The 24846-nt window shown below is 41.3% G+C and overlaps 2 protein-coding genes across 3 annotated transcripts; both read left to right on the plus strand.

Moving 5' to 3' along the window:
• Positions 1–3347: 3347 nt before the first annotated feature.
• lamp3 (lysosomal associated membrane protein 3) lies at positions 3348–7989 on the plus strand. The gene is made up of 7 exons (XM_014408530.2): positions 3348–3570; positions 5042–5158; positions 5581–5660; positions 6251–6376; positions 6558–6630; positions 6736–6906; positions 7222–7989. The coding sequence occupies exons 1-7, from the start codon at positions 3483–3485 to the stop codon at positions 7359–7361; spliced, it is 795 nt and encodes a 264-aa protein (XP_014264016.1). The 5' UTR covers positions 3348–3482; the 3' UTR covers positions 7362–7989.
• A 94-nt stretch (positions 7990–8083) lies between these two features.
• On the plus strand, positions 8084–23567 carry mccc1 (methylcrotonyl-CoA carboxylase subunit). Of its 2 annotated transcripts, none has more exons than XM_004562080.5 (19): positions 8084–8298; positions 8786–8829; positions 9093–9232; positions 9360–9455; positions 9584–9705; positions 9799–9946; positions 10146–10267; positions 12633–12744; positions 12965–13046; positions 13163–13290; positions 13365–13548; positions 13822–13931; positions 14128–14344; positions 14426–14512; positions 19185–19234; positions 19427–19564; positions 19979–20086; positions 21556–21627; positions 21716–23567. In XM_004562080.5, exons 1-19 carry the CDS (start codon positions 8243–8245, stop codon positions 21845–21847), a joined length of 2148 nt encoding a protein of 715 aa, XP_004562137.2. In that variant the 5' UTR covers positions 8084–8242; the 3' UTR covers positions 21848–23567. The 2 variants fall into 2 exon arrangements, with proteins under 2 accessions (XP_004562137.2, XP_076731842.1); XM_076875727.1 differs by lacking the exon at positions 8084–8298 and adding an exon at positions 8458–8533.
• Positions 23568–24846: the final 1279 nt, after the last annotated feature.

A 24846-nucleotide genomic window follows, 5' to 3' on the forward strand; every position in this document is an offset into this window, starting at 1 on the left:
TTTTACAATTTCTTTTTTGGAGCAACTGTAACCCACATTATTTCCTTAGGAATTAATAAAGTATTCTGATTCTGATTGTTTCAGAATGACGTGCCATTATCCAATGACACATCTGCTTACCTGCATCTTTTGCTCGTTTCTCCTCCTCTTCTTTTCTCCTTTTTCTAAAATGAGCACCTGATGGCTTTGAACTTTTCTTGTCCATCTTCCATTGCTTTTAATTTTGCACTCCAGTATGAACACAAATCCCCCAACCCGAGTATCACCACAACATAATCTAATAGACCTACACCTTAGTTCACAGATTCACTTTGTCTAAGGTGTATTTCTAGGATTTCGCACAACCCAGGATTCAAATCATGAATATGATGGGCTTGGATTTACATCATTATGAATGAAATGTGCTCTATTTGGAAGCAGCCGGCCCCCTCCCCTTTCGACAGGTTGTGTGTGAGACTTTAAATCATCAAACTGTAAATTATAAATTTCAAATTGTTATTGATCCCTTTACCCCGAGTCCTAAAGTGTATATTTATTTTCTTACTCTTGTTTGTTTACTTGCACTGCTATAACTGGAGCCTCATCCTCTCATCTCTCTATATACTGCACTGTATGTAACAGAGATGACAATAAAGTTTTACTTTGACTTCAGCAGCGAGCAGGCGCACCGAGGGCTTTCGCGCTCACTTTTCGCGTATAGAATTTCGAAAAAACATCGGTGCAAATTATAAGTCTGTATCATATTATTGTTGGTTATTAGATGCAGCTCCAGCCAGCCAGTGAATCCCCCGCCTTCCTGCCCTCTCCTCCCTGTGCCGCAAGCAGCAGGCGCACATCGCTAACGGAGGGCGCCATTACTCCCAGCAAATGGGCGATAGAAAACCGATCGGTGCCTATGCCATTCCCAATATGCGCTGGCATGACATCGGGTCAGCATGAGTATGAGCATTTTTTTTTTGTGCGTTGTGCCCCGGGCAACCGCCCATGTCGCCCATATCTAAAACCGCTACTGCGCATTGTGATTTGCTTTCCTTTCATTATACATGTGGTGCAGGAGTATTTTACTCCTTTACAATATATAAAGAGTAAGACAGCAGGAATAAATAAAAACAGTATTCATTCAAGGGGGATTATAGACAAACAGGAGTATACAGAAAACAAAAGAAAGGTGTTTATTATTGTTCCTTATCATCAGTGCGTTTTCTGGTCTTATTTGGTTCTCTGTGTTTTCCCAGATTATTTTTTTCATGTTGATTTAAGTTTTACTTGTTTTCATGTTTTAGTTGTTTACTTGACTACTGTGTTTTGGTTTGTAGATATCATTGTGTTTTAATCCTCATCTTTTAATCCTCTGTATTCCTCCATGTTGACTTTATTCGTGTTCCTGCATTTCTGTTTCAGCCATGATGTTGTTCATTTCCTCTTTTATTTTGATACTTATTTGTAACTTGTGCGTTGTGTTTAATTTTCACTCCCTCCCCTAATTCATTGTCTTGACTATCAACACCTGCTTCTTGTTACCCTTCTGTTTCCACTCCCGTAGTTAGTGGTCTGTATCTCTTTCATTTTTTTGCCTTTGTGGTGCAATATGTGTACTCTGCCTGCTTAAGCACCATTGTTTAATTCCTGATTATCTCCTAGTTTGTGCTTCCGGCTCTGGTTTAATCACTTTGCTGCTCTAGAGATGTTTTAAGTAATAAATTGCTCAAAAATGGTTCCTTTAATAATAACCTTAGGTTATTTAAGTGCTATGGATGAAAGAAACATGCTACATACATTTTTTCCTCCTTTTATCCTCTGTTGCTTCTGGACATCAGATCTTGCTAAATAACAGAAAGTGATGTAATGCAATGATATTCTTTATTTTATTGTGGATTTCTTGTAAAATTTCTATTTTCTGAACATCATTTTAAAAATTAACTTCCCACAGTTGAGCTTTTTGATTAAAAAGGAAGGTGAAAGCTCAGAGAAGGACATCTCAGGTTTTGAGAAACCTGAGCTGGCGCAAAATGACAACATATTAAGTTTATGATTGATAAGAGGTATTATGTGAGCTGTGCTTTGACATTTTCAAAAGTCTAGTGCCTATTTCGTATTTTAATGCAGTCACCAGTCTTGCTGCTTGTGGGCAGTGTTGTTCTGTTTTCATGTTAAAAACAATTTCAGCCAACCACTGTGCAGTACAGTGAGGCGTGCTCAGACCTCTACATTGGAGAAAGACCTCGACAGGACAAGACTCTGTTTACATCTGCATCTAAAGGATAAAGGTCACTCTTTCAAAGATGCCACGGTTCCGATTTTGGAACAAGAAGGCAGATGGATTGATAGAGAAGTAAAAGAAGCCATCACTGAACAGAGAGAGTGGCATACGATACCAACTGTCAGCCATCTACAATGCAGTCCCTTGCCAGGCCCCAAAACCCCAAGTGACATTGTTTATCCGGTGAGTAGGTCACATGATAGGGCGCAACAAGGTCTCATAGTGTTTTCACCTGAAACCTCTAGTGGTAACGACCTTTTTTCACACCTTGGCTCATGTAATGAGGCACATGATTAATAATGGGTTAACAGCCCTTTTAAGGGACAATCCCCACTAGGGATTAAATACCTGGGGCTCTTCACTTTTTAGTTTTAGAACTGAAGAAACTTTCTGGATGAGAAGTGAAACATCATCTGACTCCCAGGCTAAACTTCGGAATATTCCACAGGACATTTATTTTTCCTGCTTTACCAGAGACATCAAGATGATTTATTTATTTGATCGACTCCCAACTCTTTAAGAATTTGTCTCGACTTATTGAATTGGCTTGAACTAGGACCCAGTATATCCAGATCCTATTGCATCTTTGTGATGCCATGTACATAGACATGCTGGATAATGCTCCAAGACAAAATATATGCAAAAACCTGGTTACATAACTAATGTCTGATGAATTTTTTTTTGTCGTTCTGTGTTCTTGTTTAAATAGTCTTTCAACCCCAATCACCTACAGCTGAATCTGTGAGCATGCTCATGTGTTGCCTGACCCTTTTCCTGTAACTGACACTTTAGTGCCAGCCTGTGCCATGTAAATTAATAGCGGGAAACAGAATGATTATGACATTTAAAAGAGTTTCTGCTCTGCTGGTTCATTTTTTCCCTTTAATATGTGACTGGGAATTGTAATCTTTTTCTTTTTCACTAGACCAGTAATATTTTCCCTAAAAACTAGGAATTCATTGAACAGAACACTTTCATAGAATTTAAAACCTGATTTCTCTGAACACTAAATACAAAGGTACTTGCATTTAACAGCTGGAAGGCTTTAAAACTTGTCTTTTTAAAACAAGTTTCAGATGTGTCAATGCTGAGTGAGGCAGCGGTCTCTGCCCCACCCCCTTTGTCACTTCACTTCCTTTGCACCCTTCATTTAGGTGTTAGGTGTTCAACAGTTTCACAATTAGACATCAAGGCACAGCTGCTGCACTTCTGATCCAGTGGCATGGCTATTCTCTTTTGTCTTCTAACTGCGATGCTAAAAGGCCACCGAGGTGGATGGTATCTTTTCTTCCTGGCTGCTGTCATTCCAGGTAAGTCTAATAGCATTCAAGTGGAGTTCAACCATCCACAGACAGGTGACCTTAAACTCACTTGACAGGATTGTTTTTTATTTACATGTCAAAACCAAAGTTCTTCCATTTTCAATTGTTTTACTCTCACTCTTTTTGATACTACTGTTTCCACTTCTGTTTAAATGGTAATATTTCGTTGCAAGAGTGTAGTGTGGTAAACGTCATATATGAGACTGCGCTGGTTTCCTCTCCCACACAGTGGTCTTTAGCTGTCCCAAAGATGTCGCGCTTGTCACTCTGTGGTTTTAGCAAAAAAGAGTGGTATGACCTGAGCAGAAGTACTTCTCATGCTGCATGCACTATTATCTGAGTCATTAAATTCTGCACCTTCTGAAATGCTGTTTTTGTTGACTCATTTAAAATTACTTGACTTTTAATTATTTTTACTGTTGACCACACTCATTAAGACAGCCTTTTCCCCCCACTTACCTGCATAACACTTCAGAAATTAATGAAGAGCAAAAATGCTAAATAATAATATTAAGAATGTTTGGGAGCCAAAGCAACTTGGCTGTAAAGTGACAAACCACAGAGCTGCTGAGCGCTAAGGCATGCAGTGTGTAAAAGGCTCTGCTGACTCAAGAATTAGAGCTTCAAACCTCCCCTGGCTGTAACATTAAAAAAACCCATCAGCTGATGGGTTTTTTTTGTCCATGTAAGACCTACATGGACAGGCTCCTGCATCTGTCACTCCTGCATCTGCCACAGACCTTGTCGGCCTCTCCGATCATTTATTTTAAATACACGGGTGGCCACGCTTTTGCAGTTGTAGCTACTAAACTTTGGAACAGCCATTGTCGGCTAGTCAGTTTTAAATGGCAGCTGAAAACTTATTTTTACAAGTTAGCTTTTCCTTATTATGTGTTCACACCTTTCTATAGAAGTATATGTGCACAGTACAAATGAATGGATGACTGTATGTTTGAAAGCATGTTTGTGTGTATAGTGTATGTTGACTTCTTTAATGTAAGTTTTATCCGAACAGTAAAGCACTTTGCAGCTGTGCTTTTAAAATGAGCCATACTGCTCCACTTATTATCATGACTAACAGTATTCCAACTCATCCAACTTGTGCTCCTATACTGGTTCAGACTGTTCCAAATAACTGGAGTGCTCAATCGTTTCTGGTTCTCTGGGTTAATAAAGAAGTAGCTGTGTTGGACTGGAGTTAATGGGTGAAGGGCATTCAAGATAGTGGACCTACTGCACTCCCCCCTTAATGCATTTGACCAGTTTCTTTCTTTCTTTTTCCCTTTTTCAGGTAAATACTTACTGAAAGAGGGTTCTGTGTTGTATTTTGCGAAGACTTCCACTGGTTATTTATTCATTTCTAAATGATATACAACTTTATGCAAGGGATAAGAAAAAAAAAAAAAAAGAAACTGGGTATGACCAGACAATGAAAATAACAGGTGTGATCTTCTACCAGGTGTCCACTTTCAGAGCACTAATGGCTCCATCCAGCCTGCTTTGGAGTCTGAGCTTCACTCCAAGGGTCAGATCTACCGGCCGGTCCTGCAGCCATCTGAGGCCACTCCTCAAACAGGTACACCTGTTTTATTCCATGTATATGCATGGTCCAAATCCCCTGTTCATTTACAGCAGACAAAGAGATGCTGGTGTAATGGGACAAGAGGTAGAGGGACGTAAGGAAGATAAAATAACCTTTAAACCTGACACAAATGATCGTTTGTCATGCTGATTAATTTCATATTTTGAAGGCTAAGAATTGCAAGCAATATTGATTCATAGTTCACTGTGCATACGTGAAGAATTTGGGGAAACATGAGTGTGCAAAACAGATGGCCTACAGTTCATTTGTTGACTACTATTCAGAGAAGGATGCAGATGTGATGGCTTTAAAGGTGACTAACTGAAATATTTGAAAGTGGCATGCATTATAATTTTGCATGCTTGAGTTCAAAACTATGTTGTTGTTTTTTGTTTTTTTTTAATATATGGGTGCAGGAAACTATGTGAAGAAAGATAGAGGGAAACCCTGCATCAGAATTACCATGGGAGCAGAGTTCTTGGTCACTGAAAACAAGGTCAGTGTGTGTGTGTGTGTGTGTGTGTGTGTGTGTGTGTGTGTGTGTGTGTGTGTGTGTGTGTGTGTGTGTGTGTGTGGTCAATGGCATGCTTCTTTTTGTGTATTAGTATGAATTTTATTTTGTTGCTTTTCAGCAGTTTTTGCAAAAAGTGTGTTTGTATCAGCATGTCTTTGTGAGGTGTCACAAGCTGGTTTCTCACTGCAAAAATTTCCAACTGCCGTCAGCTTATTTATTTTTTTTCAGTTACAGTTGGATCGTTTCACATGGGAGTCAATCGGTTTGAAAGTCGTTTACACCTGACCTCAGTGTAATCATTTTTTTTCTTTCTATGCTATAATAATATAGATTAAAATTGAGACACTGGGCGCGACATTGATTGGGCTCCAATATTTAACAGACATCATCTGATTCTAAGTCATTTGTGAGGCGCTCCTATTTTTCACTGACTGATCCAGATGTGACCCAGCACAGAAGGAAAGATTTGCTTGTCTTTTTCTTCAATGTAACGCAGAAATCAAACACAGTGAGAGGAGATGGTGACTTGTAATGCTGATCCTGAGCCTTTACTTTTCTCCTTTTGAAATCAGAAAACCTGGTATTTTGACCTGGACCCATCCAGAGTTAGGGTCAGTGGTTACTGTGGCAAAGAAGAGGCTCTTCTCTCTCTCACACTGCCAGACAATGGTGCCAGCCTGCAGTTCAAATTCAAAAAGGTACAACACTCATTCACTGCTGGGTGAACTCTCCGTGTCATCCTCATGCCTGCTGTGGATACCTTTCTTCACATCATAGTCAGTTTTACTCAGTTTAGGTCTGCCTTATCCACGTTCACATCGAGGCTGTAATGTTCTGTTGTTTATGAATCAGCTCGAATGTTTTTGTTTTTGTCCCCAGGAGAAGACTGTTTTCTACGTCATCGAGATGAATGCACATTTGTCTCCCATGCCTGTCTGCAAAGACTGTTCCAGTAAGAGCCAAAGGAAAAGACGCAGCAAACAGCTGGTGTGTGATTCAGATGCCCAGCATAAACTGAAAATTTAACTACTCTTGTGCTTCATCCTCTTCCCAACAGACAAGACTTACAAAGGTGTGTTGGCCCATGAAAAGCTGTTCAAAACTGCTAACGGTCAAAGCTTCATGTGCAAGTCTGAGAATCTGCTTTTGATGTCGTCTGAGCTGAAGATCAAGCTGGTTCCTGTGCAGATGCAGGCCTTCAACCTGTCTCAAGGACAGTATGGAAAAGGTGACTAGCTTTCACAGAAACAAATGAATGGAAACCAAATATCTCCTGCCCAAAGTTAGGTTTTTAGAGTTGAGGCAGAAAAAATGAACAAATTGGACAACATCTTACAACCCTTCAGGTTTACAGCCTTTTTTGTGGTCCCGTGTTTGAGAATGAGAGCTCTGTTATGATCTGACTGTGTGTAAAGACATCCCATTAGATGTTAAAAGTTTAATATTAGACATTAAATTTCTTATTGAAAAGAATTAAAAAAAAAAAAGGTATTTTACTTAAATCCTACACATAATTGCTGCTCTGTTTCTCTCCATGGTTCAGAGGTGGAGTGCTGGGCTGACTATAACAAGAGAATCATTCCCATCATCATCGGGGCAGCCGTCGTGTGTCTCATTCTTATCAGTTTGATGAGCTTCCTTGTGGTCAGAGATCGCCGCAGAGATGGATACGAACGGATTTGAATGGCGAAGAGTTCACTGTGAAACTGGACTGGGGGTGGTGGTGGGGGGTGCTATTGGCTTGTTCATACACTTGCTCTTTCACTTGTTCTTTTCCTAAACCTTCATTTGGCTTGTCACATTCTTCTGTTAACAGCAAAGACGGTTTGTCTGGTATTTACAATTTGAATAAATAAAACTTTTTTTTAAATGTTGTCTTTTTTTTTTATTATTTTGTTGTTGTTGCTTTCATTAATGTCTTGTGTAATTTTAATTGATATTTTTTTTCACTGCATGTTCAATATTCGTTTGAAACAAATTGTTCATAATTTAAGAGTGGAATATTTTTAATCGCACGAGAAAGCTATAAATAATGCCATTAAAAGCAAATGGGTGCGAGAGTACAGACTAACATCGTTATTAAATAGTCTCTATTCATCATACTTTGTAACCTTAAGAAAGGGGGGCAAACTAATACTCATTGCATTATGTTGTATTTTACTGCACAAAAATTAAAAATAATACTTTAAATAATTTAAGGGATGCATAACAAAAATGCATTCAACGTTCTGAATGCAGTAAAATTTGTACTTCGAGTCCCTGTTAACTTTTAATTCTCAAGCTTTTCGACAGAGAAATGCTGCCATCTGCTGACGACTTTTGATAACTGCAGCTTATTCACCGCCTCCTTATCCTTCCCTTCTAATTGGCTGTCGCCCCTACGAGTCCTTGGAGAGGTCAAAAATAATGATAACGAAATTTACCGGAGAGTCGCTGTGGTTTTGAGATATACAGTTTAGTCGATCACATTTCTCTTGTTGGCTTATCCAGTCCAGCACCGAGACCTTTTTTTTTCAGGTGCTCATTCAGCTAGCTAGCACAGCTAGCCTCAGCAGCTGGTGGCTATGGCTGCAGTTATTTTAAGTTTCCCAACTCTGCAGGGTCTGCGGATATTCACGCAGTGAGTACCTAAGAGCACTGAAGGGCTGTTTTGTCTTATAGAGGGTTCGACAATTAGCGCACTCATTTTTAACGATAGCTTACAGGTGTCAATTTGGGAGGCTATCTAATGTTATTCTCCGAGCTAAGCACACGGCGCTAGCATTAAGCCTGTGGACACGACTTCTGACCTGCAGAAAATGTTATTTGCATTCAACACCGAGACTCTGTCCTGATATATATGAGAATGGACCAAGGTTAAATGGCTAGCAAATTGTCTGCTAGCGTTGCTAATGGTGCTAGCACAACATAGCACAACATATTTGTGGGAGCAACCTCGCATGCTGTCTAACTAGCTCAAATGAGCTTGGAGTTTGTTTCTGACTGCAATGTGTTTCTTGAATGCGTATTGTGATGAACTGCCTGTGCCACTGCTGTGTTGCTCTAGCAGCAGCTCAGCCTATGTAGTATCGAGTGGTGCTGAAGTTGTTATTTCTGTCTCTCCACAGGAAGCTGTCATGGAGCACGAGAGGCGTGAGGCTTGTTTCAGGAGGTGAGGAAGCATAAATATACATGCAAAACTTCCAAATGATTGAGTAACCACTAAGAGTGATGCAAAAAGTCCAAAAATCACATGCACTACACAGAAAAGCAACATGCAGCCATTTCAGGAGCTGATGGTGTTCAGCATGTTTGTTTGATTAATCTCTGAACTGATCTTGTTCCAATTTTACAAATACTGACTTGCACACACTGTACGTCCAAGTCCTTCACCTTGCTGAGGTTGTTTGGAGCAGTGATGTTTGTCTTTTCCAGGGGTGAGAAGGATAGAAAAGGTGCTGATTGCCAATCGAGGAGAGATTGCATGCCGTGTGATGCGTTCAGCCAAGAAGATGGGTGTACGCTCAGTGGCGGTGTACAGTGATGCAGACACACACTCCATGCATGTAGCTATGGTGAGACACTGGATCCTTTTACTTTATAAGAAGTAGTTGTTTATAATTTCCTGAAGCTGCCTTTAATTGATAAAATATGACATTGTTTTTGTTTTTTAAACCTGTATTTGCTTTGTTATTATTCAAGGCAGATGAAGCCTACCATATTGGCCCTGCACCCTCCCAGCAGAGTTACCTCTCTATGGACAAAGTTTTGGAAGTGGCCAAAAAATCTGGATCACACGTAAGGAATTCTTTTCATTATAGTATTTAGCCTTCTTTAATCACTTATGTCTGATTTCTGTGTTGTAACCGTTTTTTGTGTTTCCTTTTTAAATCTACTTATTTGCTGCTGACATTTTGTATCTGCAGGCGGTCCATCCTGGCTATGGTTTTTTGTCAGAAAACACAGAGTTTGCTGAGGCATGTAAACAGGAAGGAATCATCTTTATTGGGCCTCCCTCATCTGCCATCAGAGATATGGGCATTAAAAGGTTTGGTCTCTTTGCTGTAACCCAAATTTATAGGAAAGATAAATAATAACCATGTGTTTCAACTCATGTGTTTTATTTTACTTTGTTTTTCAGCACATCCAAGCATATCATGTCAGCTGCTGGCGTGCCAATTATAGGTGGCTACCATGGAGAGGACCAATCTAATGAGAAGTTGCAGGCAGAGGCTGTCCAGATTGGATACCCTGTGATGATCAAAGCAGTTCGTGGAGGAGGGGGGAAGGTGAGAGGATGCATCAAGTCAAGCTTTTGTCCAATCCTGGCAGATTAGCTGATCTCAGTGCCAGCCTTTATCAGCTGATACACGTCAACACCGTGACAGATTGACATTAAGTTGGGCCCAGAACAGAGTTATGCTTTGAGTTAGTCAGTGGTCTTTAAACTCTTGCCACCCTAACTCATCTGTCTTTAAAATTTTGCAGGGCATGCGTATTGCACGCTCAGACTCTGACTTCTTGGAGCAGTTGGAGTCAGCACGGAGGGAAGCCAGAAAATCCTTCAATGATGATGTCATGCTGATCGAGAAGTTCGTGGAGGACCCCAGGTAACACATTTAACTGTTAACTAGGCAGTTTTCAGCACCACCGTGTGGCCAAAATGTTGTCTTGTTTTTGTGATGGAGAGGTAGGGCTGTGACTAAAGATGATTTTGGTAGTCGACTAATTTGCCAGTTCTTCTTTGATTAGTCAACAACAGTTTTAATAACTGTGAACTCCACTTCCTGTGGGCTAACCTCCTGTTCTAGGCTCCGCCTGCTCAAGTCTACCCACCTGTAAATATCACTCTGTTGTCTCGTCCTACCACAGCAAATTAGAATAATGACCCAGGAAACATGAATTTGAAAATAATCAAATGTGTTTTAAAATAACTCAAAAGGACCATCAGAATAAAAATGAAATAAGTAAAATATTTGGGAATGCAAATTAAATTGCTAGTAGTATTTAACAAATATGCCTTCTGTCCATAAGTTCGAATAAAGCTTCAAATTAAATCACAATAATTTTTTTACTCAGTCTGAAATCAGAAGTTTTCAGAGTTTAGAGATGATTCAGTTTATGAATTTATGATTGCACATGCTCTCATGTTTGATATGTTGTTCCCAGCTGCAGATGATAACCAGGCTGACATGACTGTACATGAACCTCTTCACAGGACAAACTCATCTATGCGCATGTGCTTAATACTAGTAAAACAGAATTAGAAAAGACAGTTACTAATCAAAAATGTGGTTGTATGTCATAGTTTCTTGGTTGATGCACGGTTCAACTGTTTATAGACATAATTAATTGATATTGACCCACAGATTAACTACCTGACGTTAGGTGGAAGAGGGGGAAAAAAAAGTAGCAGACAGTGAGTTTCCGACAGATAAGCTATTATAGAATAGAAATATCCTTTTTTGTCCCTCACTGGGGATATTCACGATAACATAAAGGTTACTGGACAATCATTAACATAAACAAGGTATCAACAAGATGCACTAGTGTAACTCCCCAGACTGACCCATTCAGAGTTGACGTCATAGCTCCAGGGTGCCATCGCTTTAAATGCTGGTGCTCTGCAGTAGTGCTGTCGTGCTCAGCTGCGCAGTCTGCATTCAACTTTGTTTTCTGTGAAATGCTTTCACATTCTTTTAAACTGTGAAAGCATTTAAAAAAAAACGTTTTCTTCCATCCTCCTGTTTTGTCTTCCTGCTATGTTCTTCTTCATTAGTATCAAGTGCCGTCGGCAGAGGCTATGTACTGTTCTCATAGATTTCTGTAGTGTATTGCATAGGGATGGGTATTGATAAGATTTTCACGATTCAGATTCCATTTTCGATTCTGTTTAACAATTCGATTCTTTATCGATTCTTTTTAAAAAGGAGAACACTAAGGTCGATCAGCTTAGAACTGTGTTTTATATCTTCTCTTTGAACAAGATAGAAATTTACGAGTAACATGGCCTTACAAACCCAGCAGTGAGATCTTAAGAGATCTACAGCCTACGGCTCTTCAATGGGGTGTCACAGGGTCCCCGGGGAAAAAAATTGTAAATGTAAAATAAATATTCTTCTGTAGCAATAACAAAGTATAACATCAATTATTCTGTAGCAATTACACAAGAATATCCAGTAATGTCCCTGCCTACAATTAAACACATTCACTTACCGTAAATCGGGGGCATCTGCTGTGGCAAATGGGTGCAAGGCTTTTACTACAAACTTAGTCACTGCACGGTGACATTCGTCTATCCTGGCCTGAAAGGAGACGCTACCGGTAGACTGCAGCGAGAACTGCCAGCATCTGAGCCAGACTGTCTGTCTCATCATGGTCGCCTAAATGCACAGTAATGGGAGGTTTTGTAATAAGGCAGCTCGCGCTAACATAATATGCACTGTTAGTTGATTATTTACCTGCCGCATTAACGGGAGAGGACGTGCAAACGTTACCGCTGCTGCTGGGTTGAGATTCACAAGTCCGGATCGGAATTAAAAACACGACATTCATTTAAGGTTATCGTGTGTTTTGTGAGCAAATGCTTTTGCATATTCGTAGTGTTTCCTCCCTTAATGAAATATCTACTTTGCAAGTATTGCAAGTTGCCCTGTTGTCATCGGTTCTCGTAAAGTATGACCAAACTTTTGAGCGTTTGAGCCGCCATGTTTCCTGCCAGGTGAATGACGCTCCGCAACGTGGTGACGTCATTCGGGGCGACTGGAATCGATAAGGGAATCGTTTGCAAAAATGGTAAACAATTCCAAGGAACTGAAACAGTGAGAATCGGTTCTCAACAAGAACAGATTTCGATAACCATCCCTAGTATTGCAGTTTTAAAAACAAATTTACGTGGTTATAGAATATGATGAGTCAACAGTAAAATTCCATGTTGACAAGTTTTTATAGTTCTCATATTCCTGTGTCCTGAAGACATGTGGAGGTCCAGGTGTTTGGGGACATGCATGGCAATGCCGTCTATCTGTTTGAGAGGGACTGCAGCGTTCAAAGGAGACATCAGAAGATCATAGAGGAAGCACCAGGGGTAAGTGAGTGATAAAGTTTGAACAAAGTTAAGGAGAAAGAATACATTTGGATCAACACATCTAACTGAAATGATCTTGGCCTGAGGTTAACCTCGTGATAGGTCCATCGGCTATTTCTGGAAAAATAATTCTTCTTGTTTTTCCATTTAGTGAAGTAAATAATAACTTGTTTCCCACTTAAATGAACATGTTTCTGTGTTTTGTGGCATTTCTTTTCAGCCTGGTATAAGCCCTGAAGTGAGGAGAAAACTCGGAGAAGCAGCGGTTAGAGCAGCCAAGGCTGTCAACTATGTTGGAGCAGGTAAAACACTCCCTCTCCTGCATTCATCGCACCAGAGTGATCCAGACTCACAGTAAAACAGCTTTTGCACAAGCAGGGAGAAAAAGGGCCATCATTCTGTTTGTCTCTCTGTGCAGGTACGGTGGAGTTCATTATGGATGCCCAGCACAACTTTTATTTCATGGAGATGAACACCAGGTTGCAGGTGGAGCATCCTGTCTCTGAGATGATCACTGGAACTGACCTGGTGGAGTGGCAGCTCAGGGTGAGGAAGGAGGGAGGAAGGGGAGAGCAGAATGTTTTTGAGGTGACAAAATGATTTGTGAAATTCTTTTCCAGGTGGCAGCAGGGGAGCGCTTGCCTCTCCTTCAGGAAGACATAATGCTAAGGGGACACTCATTTGAGGCTCGTATCTATGCTGAAGACCCAAATAATGACTTCCTTCCTGGGGCGGGGCCTCTGCTGCATCTCTCCACTCCCCCACCAGACCAACATACACGTATAGAGACTGGCGTCAGAGAAGGTAGGAGTCAACTATATATACAAATAGGGTAAAGAATAAATTTATTTTTCTTTTTTAGGGTATTAGTTTCTATGCTAAGGGTAGATGTTGTCCTAACGATGGTGGATTGCTCAGTTCTCTCAAGTGTGGTGCCAAAGCTTTAGCTCTGTCCTGGAGCTCCTCACTGCTGAGCCCCACATATTACTGGCCCACAGCATCAGAAATGGGAATCTGTTGCAGTAAGGCACTAATAAAGTTAAATGGTGGGAGCTTTTTATCTGTGTTTGGTTTCAGGGGACGAGGTCTCGGCACATTATGACCCAATGATTGCAAAGTTGGTGGTGTGGGGAGAGGACCGATCTGCTGCCTTAAAAAAGCTGCGGTATTGTTTACGACAGTACAATGTAAGATACAAATGCACACTCTTAAATGATGCTTTGCATGTCGTGCTGCTGATTTTTTTTATTTTTTTTTTATTTTTAATGAGCACAGGATTTAAATTTTTTTTCATATAGCCACTGTATGTGCGAGCTTCAAAAATTGGTGCCGAACACTTGAAAATGATGTTTTTGCGTCCTGTCTGTTCTTCTGTGCCCTCAGATAGTAGGACTAAACACCAACATAGATTTCCTGCTGAATCTTTCGGGCCACCCAGAGTTCGAGGCTGGAAATGTGAGCACCAGCTTCATCCCCCAGCACTACGCTGAGCTCTTCCCCACTCCGAAAGCACCTTCTGGGGCAACAATCTGTCAGGCAGCCCTCGGCCTGATACTACAGGAGAGGAACCACACACTGGGATTCACCCAGAGCTCCACTGGTGAGGAGACAGAGATGATATTGTTTGGATCAGGACAAATTACAGCTGAAAATCTAAGTCCTGTGCATCTGTGTTTTCCAGATCCTTTCTCCCCATTTGGCTCTAGCTGTGGTTGGAGAAACAACATCCTGTTTAACAGAAATGTGACACTACAGGTGGGAGATAAAAGTAAGTGACAGCCATACTGTGACTCTGTTGCCAGATATTAAATCGCAATGACTGGCAGGTTAATACAAATGTCTGATAGGGTCAGATCATGAATTTCTGAGATTTTATAAGGAAAAGGTCAACCTTACCGTGTGTGTCGGTTCTGCAGAAATTCTTTTCTAAACATTATTTAACATCGTAAGTCAGGAGAAGGTTGTGATTTTACTTTTTATTCAGTGTGAAACTAGTGACAGTAATCTGTGATAGCCCACCTAATGGATTCCTTCAAAGGTCTCACTACATTTATTATGAGTCTAGACTGATAGCTAGCCCCCAGCAGTCTGAGCCTGTAGCAGCATAACTAAGGCAAGCCTTCAGGGTCACCTGATCTAGCCCTAACTGTGCGCTTTATTAAAAAACGAATGGATTGAGTCTAATTTTAAAAATAAAGGGTGTCTTCCACAGACTGGGTCCACAGGACAGGTGCCTGCTTCCCTTTGTACTTTTAGAAACTCTAGGAACCGCAAGTAAGCTTGCAGTCTGAGAGCAAAGTGCTCTGTTTGGACACTATGGTACTTGGACTTAGGCTGTTAAGATATGGTGGGGCCTGATTATTGACATGATTTTAAATGTAATTGTGGATTTTTCTTGGAGCCAATGAAGAAAAGGTAATATGGGGGAAACCCGATCTCTTTCTAATCCCCGTTTGTACTCTTACCTGTTATGTTCTTTTAGAAGAAGCCATCCAGAGTAAAATTCTGGTTGGATATCATGTTTTTAAAATATTTGGGGCCAAATACAGTATCCTCAATTTTATCTGAATTTAGAAGAAAATACAGGTGAGCCAGGGTTTTATGTCTTTAACATACGCTTGTAATTTAATTATTCTTTTAATAAGGTTTCACAGATAAAGCTGGGTATCATCTAAGTGTTTTCTCACTGACTTCTGTGTGTCAGGAGGAGTCCTTGTGTACATGACGTGAAGCACACTTAGGTCCATATACTCACTGACAAGTTTAGGGTTTTTTTTTTTCCCCCCCCTTTTACTGAAACATATTCTAATTATAGTTATACAGTAGACATGGACATAATATGTAGACTCTCCGTTTTCATTTGGGGGTATCCACATTCAAACTGGATGAAGTGTTTAGGAGTTTCAGCTCCTTAATATGTGCAAGCCTCTTTTTAAAGTAATTGAACAGTGGGGTCACAAGGCTATTTCATGGGCAGGTGTGGGCAATTCCTTCCTTATGTCAACATCAATTAAGCTGCAATGAAAGCTGCTGCAGTAAAGACTTGACAGAGTATTAAAAAGGAGGAAACCAAGCATCTGGTGAAGTCCATGAGTTCAGGACTTATTTTCAGTTATTTAATTTGTTCAGTTACTTTTGAGCCCCTTAAAAGAAAGAAATTATGTTTAAAAATTGCTTTAGTTCCTCAGATTTTTTTTATGCAATCTTTTTGTTTAACCCATTGAATTATTGGTAATTAGTTGCGATGTACAGAACCAAAATTAGTAAACGTTATCTCTGTCCAAATATTTATGAACCTAACTGTAGTTACTGTAGATGCAATTCAAAGCAGTGCAGCATGTTTCCTTTAACACTAACAGCATAGTCTAGACTAGTCTAGTAAAATGTTGTCATCAGAGGTGTCAAGTGCTGCACTGAGGTGTTTCTGCTGTCAGAGGCCACAGGAAGAAGCTGCTTCTGTGCTGTGATGAGCTCTGAAACCTGACTGAAACTCGCGCCTCTGCAGATGGTCTGTTAGCTGCTTGACAACTACTCTTTCAAGGATTTTTGAGATAAAGGGAAGGTTGGACATTGGCCTGTAATTAGCTAACACAGCTGGATCACGTGATGACTTTTTAAGTAATGGTTTAACTACTACCAGCCTAAAGGCCTGTGGTACATAAAAGGTGAATGTAAATTAGTCACATTTAATTAATGGTGAAATTTCTTTGAGTCTTGTAGGAGTGGGGTCTGAAAGTCAAGGAGTAGTTATTAAAAGTCAACTCGGAAAGATCGACAACAGTTATTAATTAGTTCTTGGCTCAACAGAGATCTGGATTTTATATTTGCAGAAATGCATATATGTGCTCCACATGTGGGCATGGATACACACTGGTTCAGACTGGGGGCATGTAAGCATGAACATCTTTGTCCGGTTTCCCTTATTTAACAGAACTTTTAAGCTTTTCAATTATTTATGATCATTAGATTAAACAAAGATCTGTGTTTAAATGTGTGTGCAAGTAAATGGAAATCTAATCAACAAAACTGATATAAAAAGAGTGATTTTTATTAGTGATGCTAGTGGCTTTCTTTTTGCTTCTGATTCGTCTTTATGCAGTTGATACAGATACACGTGTATAAGCATGTGCGTGTGGTGACTTCAGGCTATGGGTTTTAGTCACTGGACTGTTTTTGGCGGTTTTAAATCTAAAGAACGACAGGAATGAATGAAATTGTAGAAATGTGTTAATTTGTAGTCGAGGACAGTTGGGACTGACTCATAATCCGATTTAATGATTGTGTAAAAAAATTAAATTAAAGCCTGTCTGGTCTGTGACACATTACTAAGGAACTTGTATTCATTATTCAGTGTTTCTATTAAAAAGTGTCACCGAAAAGCTAAAAAATAAAGCAGACAGCAGCAGCTGAGGGACGTACAGTGGGGCAAAAAAGTATTTAGTCAGCCACCGATTGTGCAAGTTCCCCCACCTAAAATGATGACAGAGGTCAGTAATTTGCACCAGAGGTACACTTCAACTGTGAGAGACAGAATGTGAAAAAAAAATCCATGAATCCACATGGTAGGATTTGTAAAGAATTTATTCGTAAATCAGGGTGGAAAATAAGTATTTGGTCAATAACAAAAATACAACTCAATACTTTGTAACATAACCTTTGTTGGCAATAACAGAGGTCAAACGTTTACTATAGGTCTTTACCAGGTTTGCACACACAGTAGCTGGTATTTTGGCCCATTCCTCCATGCAGATCTTCTCGAGAGCAGTGATGTTTTGGGGCTGTCGCCGAGCAACACGGACTTTCAACTCCCGCCACAGATTTTCTATGGGGTTGAGGTCTGGAGAATGGCTAGGCCACTCCAGGACTTTCAAATGCTTCTTACGGAGCCACTCCTTTGTTGCCCGGGCGGTGTGTTTTGGATCATTGTCATGTTGGAAGACCCAGCCTCGTCTCATCTTCAAAGTTCTCACTGATGGAAGGAGGTTTTGGCTCAAAATCTCACGATACATGGCCCCATTCATTCTGTCCTTAACACGGATCAGTCGTCCTGTCCCCTTGGCAGAAAAACAGCCCCATAGCATGATGTTTCCACCCCCATGCTTCACAGTAGGTATGGTGTTCTTGGGATGCAACTCAGTATTCGTCTTCCTCCAAACACGACGAGTTGAGTTTATACCAAAAAGTTCTACTTTGGTTTCATCTGACCACATGACATTCTCCCAATCCTCTGCTGTATCATCCATGTGCTCTCTGGCAAACGTCAGACGGGCCTGGACATGCACTGGCTTCAGCAGCGGAACACGTCTGGCACTGCGGGATTTGATTCCCTGCCGTTGTAGTGTGTTACTGATGGTGACCTTTGTTACTTTGGTCCCAGCTCTCTGCAGGTCATTCACCAGGTCCCCCCGTGTGGTTCTGGGATCTTTGCTCACCGTTCTCATGATCATTTTGACCCCACGGGATGAGATCTTGCGTGGAGCCCCAGATCGAGGGAGATTATCAGTGGTCTTGTATGTCTTCCATTTTCTGATGATTGCTCCCACAGTTGATTTTTTTCACACCAAGCTGCTTGCCTATTGTAGATTCACTCTTCCCAGTCTGGTGCAGGTCTACAATACTTTTCCTGGTGTCCTTCGAAAGCTCTTTGGTCTTGGCCATGGCGGAGTTTGGAGTCTGACTGTTTGAGGCTGTGGACAGGTGTCTTTTATACAGATGATGAGTTCAAACAGGTGCCATTCATACAGGTAACGAGTGGGGGACAGAAAAGCTTCTTACAGAAGACGTTACAGGTCTGTGAGAGCCAGAGATTTTCCTTGTTTGAGGTGACCAAATACTTATGGGCGATCGTGGCTCAAGAGTTGGGAATTCGCCTTGTAATCGGAAGGTTGCCGGTTTGAGCCCCGGCTTGGACAGTCTCGGTCGTTGTGTCCTTGGGCAAGACACTTCACCCGTTGCCTACTGGTGGTGGTCAGAGGGCCTGGTGGCGCCAGTGTCCGGCAGCCTCGCCTCTGTCAGTGCGCCCCAGGGTGGCTGTGGCTACAATGTAGCTTACCATCACCAGTGTGTGAATGTGTGCGTGAATGGGTGGATGACTGGATATGTAAAGCGCTTTGGGGTCTCTAGGGACTAGAAAAGCGCTATATAAATACAGGCCATTTACCATTTATTTTCCACCCTAATTTACGAATAAATTCTTTACAAATCCTACCATGTGAATTCATGGATTTTTTTTTTTCACATTCTGTCTCTCACAGTTGAAGTGTACCTCTGGTGCAAATTACTGACCTCTGTCATCATTTTAGGTGGGGGAACTTGCACAATCAGTGGCTGACTAAATACTTTTTTGCCCCACTGTATTTAACTAAAGACTTTGTGTCAGTCTCTCCCGCCTCTATCTCAAGACTGTTTTTAACACTTTTGTTTTGTTTTTTTCCATCTAGAAGTTGATGTGGTCATCATGTACAACCAGGATGGGAGCTACAGTATGCAGGTGAGCTGAGAAAGTTAACTTTTTTTTTTGCTACAAATACTTAATTCTGTTTTATAATCTGTATATTTTGGGTATTTATTAAAAGTTTTCTTTTTCCAAATTTGTAAATAACAGTAGTACAATGTGGGATGTCGGTGCTTAAACAAACCCAGGTTACTTCCCACAAATGCATCACTTCTGCTTTCTTTTTAGATTGGTGACGAGGTGAATCACGTCACAGGGGAGGTGGAGATGGAAGGCGGGGCATCGTTCCTGCACTGTACTGTCAATGGCGTCGAGTCCCGCCCTAAACTTGTGATCCTGGACAACACGGTGCACCTGTTCTCCACTGTATGTATCTGACATGCACAGTATACAGATTTCTATTTTGCATATTCCTCAAAACCACTGAAATCCAAGTTATCATCTATCATGTTGCTTGCAGTGTCTTCTATGCAAAACTCTTTGATGTTTGGTGACTGATGGCCCAAACAAGGCTTAAATGTTTCCCAAACATAGAAAAGTGACTTAAACAGAAGTGGAGGAAAAAGTGGCCTTTTTAACCTTTTTTTTTTTTTGCCTATGCAAAAGCTCCTTCTGGAGGTTCAAAGATGTTTTCGTCTCACCTGTCGCCGCGCAAACTGTCTCTGTTTCCACTCTGACAGTCTGACATCAGGGGGAATTAAAAACCTGTTTCGGTCCTCTCACCTCAGCTGTCAGCGAGCTGTCACTGCACTTTCTGACGTCTTTACCTCTGCGCTGCAGGAGGGAAGCTCTCAGGTGTCTGTTCCCGTGCCAAAGTATCGGGCTGGTGTTGGCGGTTCAGGAGCTCAGGGTGGAGCCGTGGCCCCCATGACTGGAACTATAGAGAAGGTGACTTTTTCTTTTGCGTAAAGGATATTCGTGTTTTTCTAAAGTTTACTTTTAAAGTTCAATTTGAAGTTTTAATAGTTTTTTGTGAGGGTAAAAAGCTGTCCAGTAAAGTTTCTTTACCAGTTAAAATGCAGTCTTAGTCAATTTCAAGCTGAAGAGCTTATGTATATAATTTTAGACGTTACAGTCAGACAATCCACTCTGAATGTGTCAGTGCTGAACCAGTATGACACGAGATGTCCTAATATGTGGAAATGACACACACAGTGCGGATGAAAAATTCCATACAACTCTTATTTTGTTCTTCAGCTTTATTTTGTATCTGGACACATAAAAATACATAAATCACAGCCACTATTCTGACATCAGTAACCCAAAGTCCATGACATAATTTCCTTAGGGATAAATAAAGGATTCTGATTGATGAATGGAGCCTAAGGCCACAAACTCCATCCAGTCAGGGTACAAAAGTTTGGCATTTTAGGAAATATGCTGACCTTTTTCTGTTCTTTTTGCTGATTATTAGCTAAAAGATCGATGCCACTGTCATGGCTGTGAGGATAAATGTTGAGCCAGTAAGTGGTTTAGACCTTAGTACTTTCTGGTATTTAAAAAAACAGACCCACATCTACTGTATGGGTGCCTTTTAGGCTTATTACTATAATTAGACAGCTGTAAGACATAAAGGTTCAGTCTGTTTATTATTAGCTTTACATGCTTCAGAGGGTGAATATTTCCTAGTCCTGATGGTAAGTGATCCCACCTCTAACCTTTGTTATACAAAGGTTAGAATAGTATCAGTCTGTTTAGCTTAATTTTGATAGGAAAATAATCACATTTCTATTTTGGTATGTTTTTATCTGGGACTCTGCTAGAATATCTTTGCATGATCCATAGTTTGGAGCTCTTATACATCTTTCTGGGCCTTGGTATATCTCTTTAGTTCATCCACTGTTTGAAAAAGTAGCTTTAGCTTCTTTTGATTGGCTGCTGCTTGAACAGCATCAGCATGTAATCATGTACAGCAGAAAATAAGGACAATCATAGTTTGTGCCCCAGTTTTTCTTCAACTCGTAACAAGGTAACAAATAAACTTTGCTTAATGTTGTCAGCTTCTTTTAACACCTGCTGTAAATCAGCAGACAACAAAATGTCTCTGCTTCATGCCTCCAGTTAACTCGCTGCTCAGACAGATGCAAATGCTGCTTAACAACAAGTTAAGCAACTGGTGATGACTGGAGAGTGATAGTAAATCCCTCTGCCTTGTTTATTACATTTATGGGGACATGTCTGGGTGTATCACTGCTTCCCTCAAATCCACTAGCAGCCGGAGGAATGAGACTGTGGAGGAGGCATGAAGGAAGAAGTCATAATACTGTGTGTGTTACTTCTTTTTTATTTCTGAGTGACATTATTGGTTTGGTTTTATTGTATTGAACGAGTGAACGAGTCTCTTTTCCTGTGTCCAGGTGCTGGTGAAGGCCGGAGATAAGGTGACTGTGGGAGACCCACTGATGGTCATGATAGCCATGAAGATGGAGGTGAGGCACTGATGAGTCTTGCCTTTTAGCCGGTGTACACACACTGCTGAGTTTCTAATGATGTCACCTCTTGTATTTGCCTCTGCAGCATACGATCCGGGCGCCAAAGTCAGGTGTGATCAAGAAGGTTCTCTTCAGCGAGGGCTCTCAGGCCAACCGCCACGCTCCTCTGGTTGAGCTGGTGGAGGAGGAAGAGCAGGCGGAGGGAGGCAGCCAGTAAATGCATCAAAGCCACAGTTACACTATAAGGTAGAAGAGGGCTAGCACGTGTAAGAGCTGGAGGGAAAGCTACTCAGTGTGAGCCAGTTTTGGCCTCCCGCAGGATTTAAATCATCTGTTCGACAAAGAGTTTGGGTCAGTCTGAGACAGATGTGGCAGCCGCGTGTTTGCTGGATGTCTTCCTGCTAGAACTTCTATCATGTACAGCGGCTCTTTTTACTCAGCAATTCTTGCCTACATGTCAGCATTTCTCAAAGTTTCGGGGGGCATGAAACCACCGCAGTGGGGGTGTGGATGACCATCGGGGAAATATACAGTCTGCAGTGCAGCAAGTGTGATTTACGCAGAGAGAACAAACAAGTGTTTTATTCCACTAGAAGCTGATCTGGATTCGTCTTCATCGGCAGATCCATATTCTCTTTCTGCTGTCAGTGAATAATCTCTCCTTTCAGTTTTGGTCGGCATCAGGCTTGTCGGAGGTGCAGTGATGGTTAAACCTGGCGAAATCCTGTCTTTGTGTTAGACTGAGTCCTGCCTTTAGTTTCTTTACTGTTTGTGTATTTAAACAATTTCTAGATGAGAAATGAAACTTTTTTTCTATCAAGTACTGTCTGAAGGATTCTTGAAGTAGGGTTACAACAGAATAATCATCAGTAATTCTAAAAAATGTTGATTTTCAAAATGTATCTGATTATTTACCACAAAAATATCTTTGCTGGGGATTTCTATTGATCTTTAATTGTAATTAAGATGAAAACTAATGAATGAGCAAGGAAAAAAGGCAGTTTGAACATTAGACACAGGCTAGGGGGTTGATTGCAACGCCACAGAGACCCGTCTATGTCTACAGCTCTCAGTGGCATTTTGGTCACGTTTAGGAAAGAAACGCCTTACTGTAGCAACAAAAGAGTGGGGAGCTTTTCTCTTGAATTTCTGCTCTCGCATTCTCGCCATCGCAGCAGATTAAACCCTCCTAACTTTGACAAGCTCATGTCAGGGCACATTAACAGCTTTCTCATTAATGGCTTAAACTCCTCTGAGGAGGCTTGTTACAAGCGCCGACTTATACAGTTGCTGCTGAGTCATCAAACACGTGTCGGTTCCCTGAATTGGCACCAAAAGCTACCACTCCTCGAGCCAGATTACTCTTTGATCAGAGGCTCTTTGCTTCAGTCTGGGCTTTTCAGGGAGGGGTGAAAGAGCATCGCTGTACAGGAAAGGTTGCGTCAAGTTGACAACGTGAGCACAAGTTGTTTTTATTAATTAAAATCTGGCCACTCTGTGCTTCCAGACTGACTCCAAACTCTCCATTATTCACACTCACAATACCTCTCTGTCACAGTTAAAACAAAAAACCACAGGTCTCCTTTAACCCTCCACTCTGCTGCTGCAAGCACTCCAGAGTGCATTCTGTGACGAGTCAGTCTCATGTGCAGCATTTCTGCACGCACTTGTCTCTCGGTTCAGAGTAGCTCCTGAAGGATGAAATGTCAGTCACGGAGAGATTTTGGCGGACAGATGGTTTGCATCCGCGTAAATCCAGTGAGGGAGTGATCTGCCACAGACACGGCGGTGAAGTGGATCGCTCTCTTCTCACCAACCGGTGTGCTTTGAGATCTTGTAGACTAAAACTGTCAGTATGAACACATTTCCTGGATTGTTTGTAGGTGTAAAATAATAAACTAGTCAAATTCTGTAATAAATTTTTTTTAAAGTGTAAACTGTCCCGTGTCGTCACTGATGTGTTTGTGGCTGTCGTGTCCTGGCGTCGCCTCCCTCAGAGCTCAGTGTGACTAATGGGAACAGCTGCGCGCCTGTGCCGAGCCCTAAATGCTGTGTGACGGGATGTGAAAATGCCTGCTTCACCGAGGATCTTAACTTCATCCACGCGACTGTGACTTGGGCTTCACGCTCCGTGAGCATCGCTGCCTCACGCTGGAAACCGCTGAGACTGTCCACGTGCACCTGCTTTTACAGGTGCAGCCACTGCAGCACTTCTCACTCGCTGAAACTGTTTGTTCAACACACTCCGTTAAGCTTGTTAAGCCTGTTAAACACAGAACAGCCGGAAACTTAAAGGCGTGTGTTTGTGCTCACAATAAAGGAAATGGGTTGGTGACTACCTCGTGCCAGTTCCTGTTCATACATTGTTTAAATCATGGTGATCTCACTCAGTGTGGGCCCCTGTATTTTGAAGCTTCAGTGCTGGCGCTTGTTTTTGATGCTAGGATGGTTTGCTACATTCTCAGCTAACCTACTTAGCTTGGTTAGAAGACTGGTATTTATAAACTAAGAACCAATTGGTGTTAAGCAATGAACCAGAGCACTTCTGAAATGATCTGTACTACTAATACACTCCAACAGCATGGATGCACACATATAAGAGGTCCAGTGTGGTGATTCATAGCAGACCAGGTCTAGCAGGCATTATTTGGGACAAACTGTCAATCAGTAGGACCACACCCCTGTCAGTAAGGGTTAGGGTTGTAGATACCACAGTACGGCTTCAAGGGTCTAGTGGAGTCCATGCCTTAAAGGGTTGGGGATGTTTTGAGAACAAAAGGGGCGTAGAGTGTAGCTTACTAGGATGTGACATGAGGACATGAACACTAACTGAAAGGTTGCACTAAACTCTGGTTTTCTGCCTAAAAATTCTCACACTGAGGGAATTTCTTTTTACGACTGCAGCACTTCACATTATTGATGAAAGCAATAAAAATGGACAGTATCCCAGCATGTTCATGGATCTTCATGTAGGTGGAGTCTGTGTTCATTCCTCTCAGCTATGTGCTGCACTTCTTGTGCCGCCTCTCCCTCATTAACTCCATGGAGCGTTATCAGTGGTAAGCTGCTCCACTTGCCTTTGGTGAGGGTCCAACTTCCAACGACTGTTTTTAAATGAGTGGAGGCCACAGACCAGTTTCTTTAAAAATGTTTTTATTTCGTAAATAGAACAGCATCTTCAGCTATAAGACAGGTTTACAGACAGTAGAGGACAGA

Source organism: Maylandia zebra, linkage group LG17 (assembly GCF_041146795.1).
Source record: "Maylandia zebra isolate NMK-2024a linkage group LG17, Mzebra_GT3a, whole genome shotgun sequence".
Taxonomy (NCBI): Eukaryota; Metazoa; Chordata; class Actinopteri; order Cichliformes; family Cichlidae; genus Maylandia; species Maylandia zebra.

Excerpts from the sequence above, each read along its gene's own strand:
- lamp3 (XM_014408530.2), top strand. The coding sequence starts at position 3,483 with ATGGCTATTCTCTTTTGTCTTCTAACTGCGATGCTAAAAGGCCACCGA. Across the intron at positions 3,571-5,041 it reads CCTGGCTGCTGTCATTCCAG|GTGTCCACTTTCAGAGCACT; the intron begins GTAAGTCTAATA and ends ATCTTCTACCAG. Across the intron at positions 5,159-5,580 it reads TGAGGCCACTCCTCAAACAG|GAAACTATGTGAAGAAAGAT; the intron begins GTACACCTGTTT and ends ATATGGGTGCAG.
- mccc1 (XM_004562080.5), top strand. The coding sequence starts at position 8,243 with ATGGCTGCAGTTATTTTAAGTTTCCCAACTCTGCAGGGTCTGCGGATA. Across the intron at positions 9,233-9,359 it reads ACTCCATGCATGTAGCTATG|GCAGATGAAGCCTACCATAT; the intron begins GTGAGACACTGG and ends TTATTATTCAAG. Across the intron at positions 14,513-19,184 it reads ACTACAGGTGGGAGATAAAA|AAGTTGATGTGGTCATCATG; the intron begins GTAAGTGACAGC and ends TTTTCCATCTAG.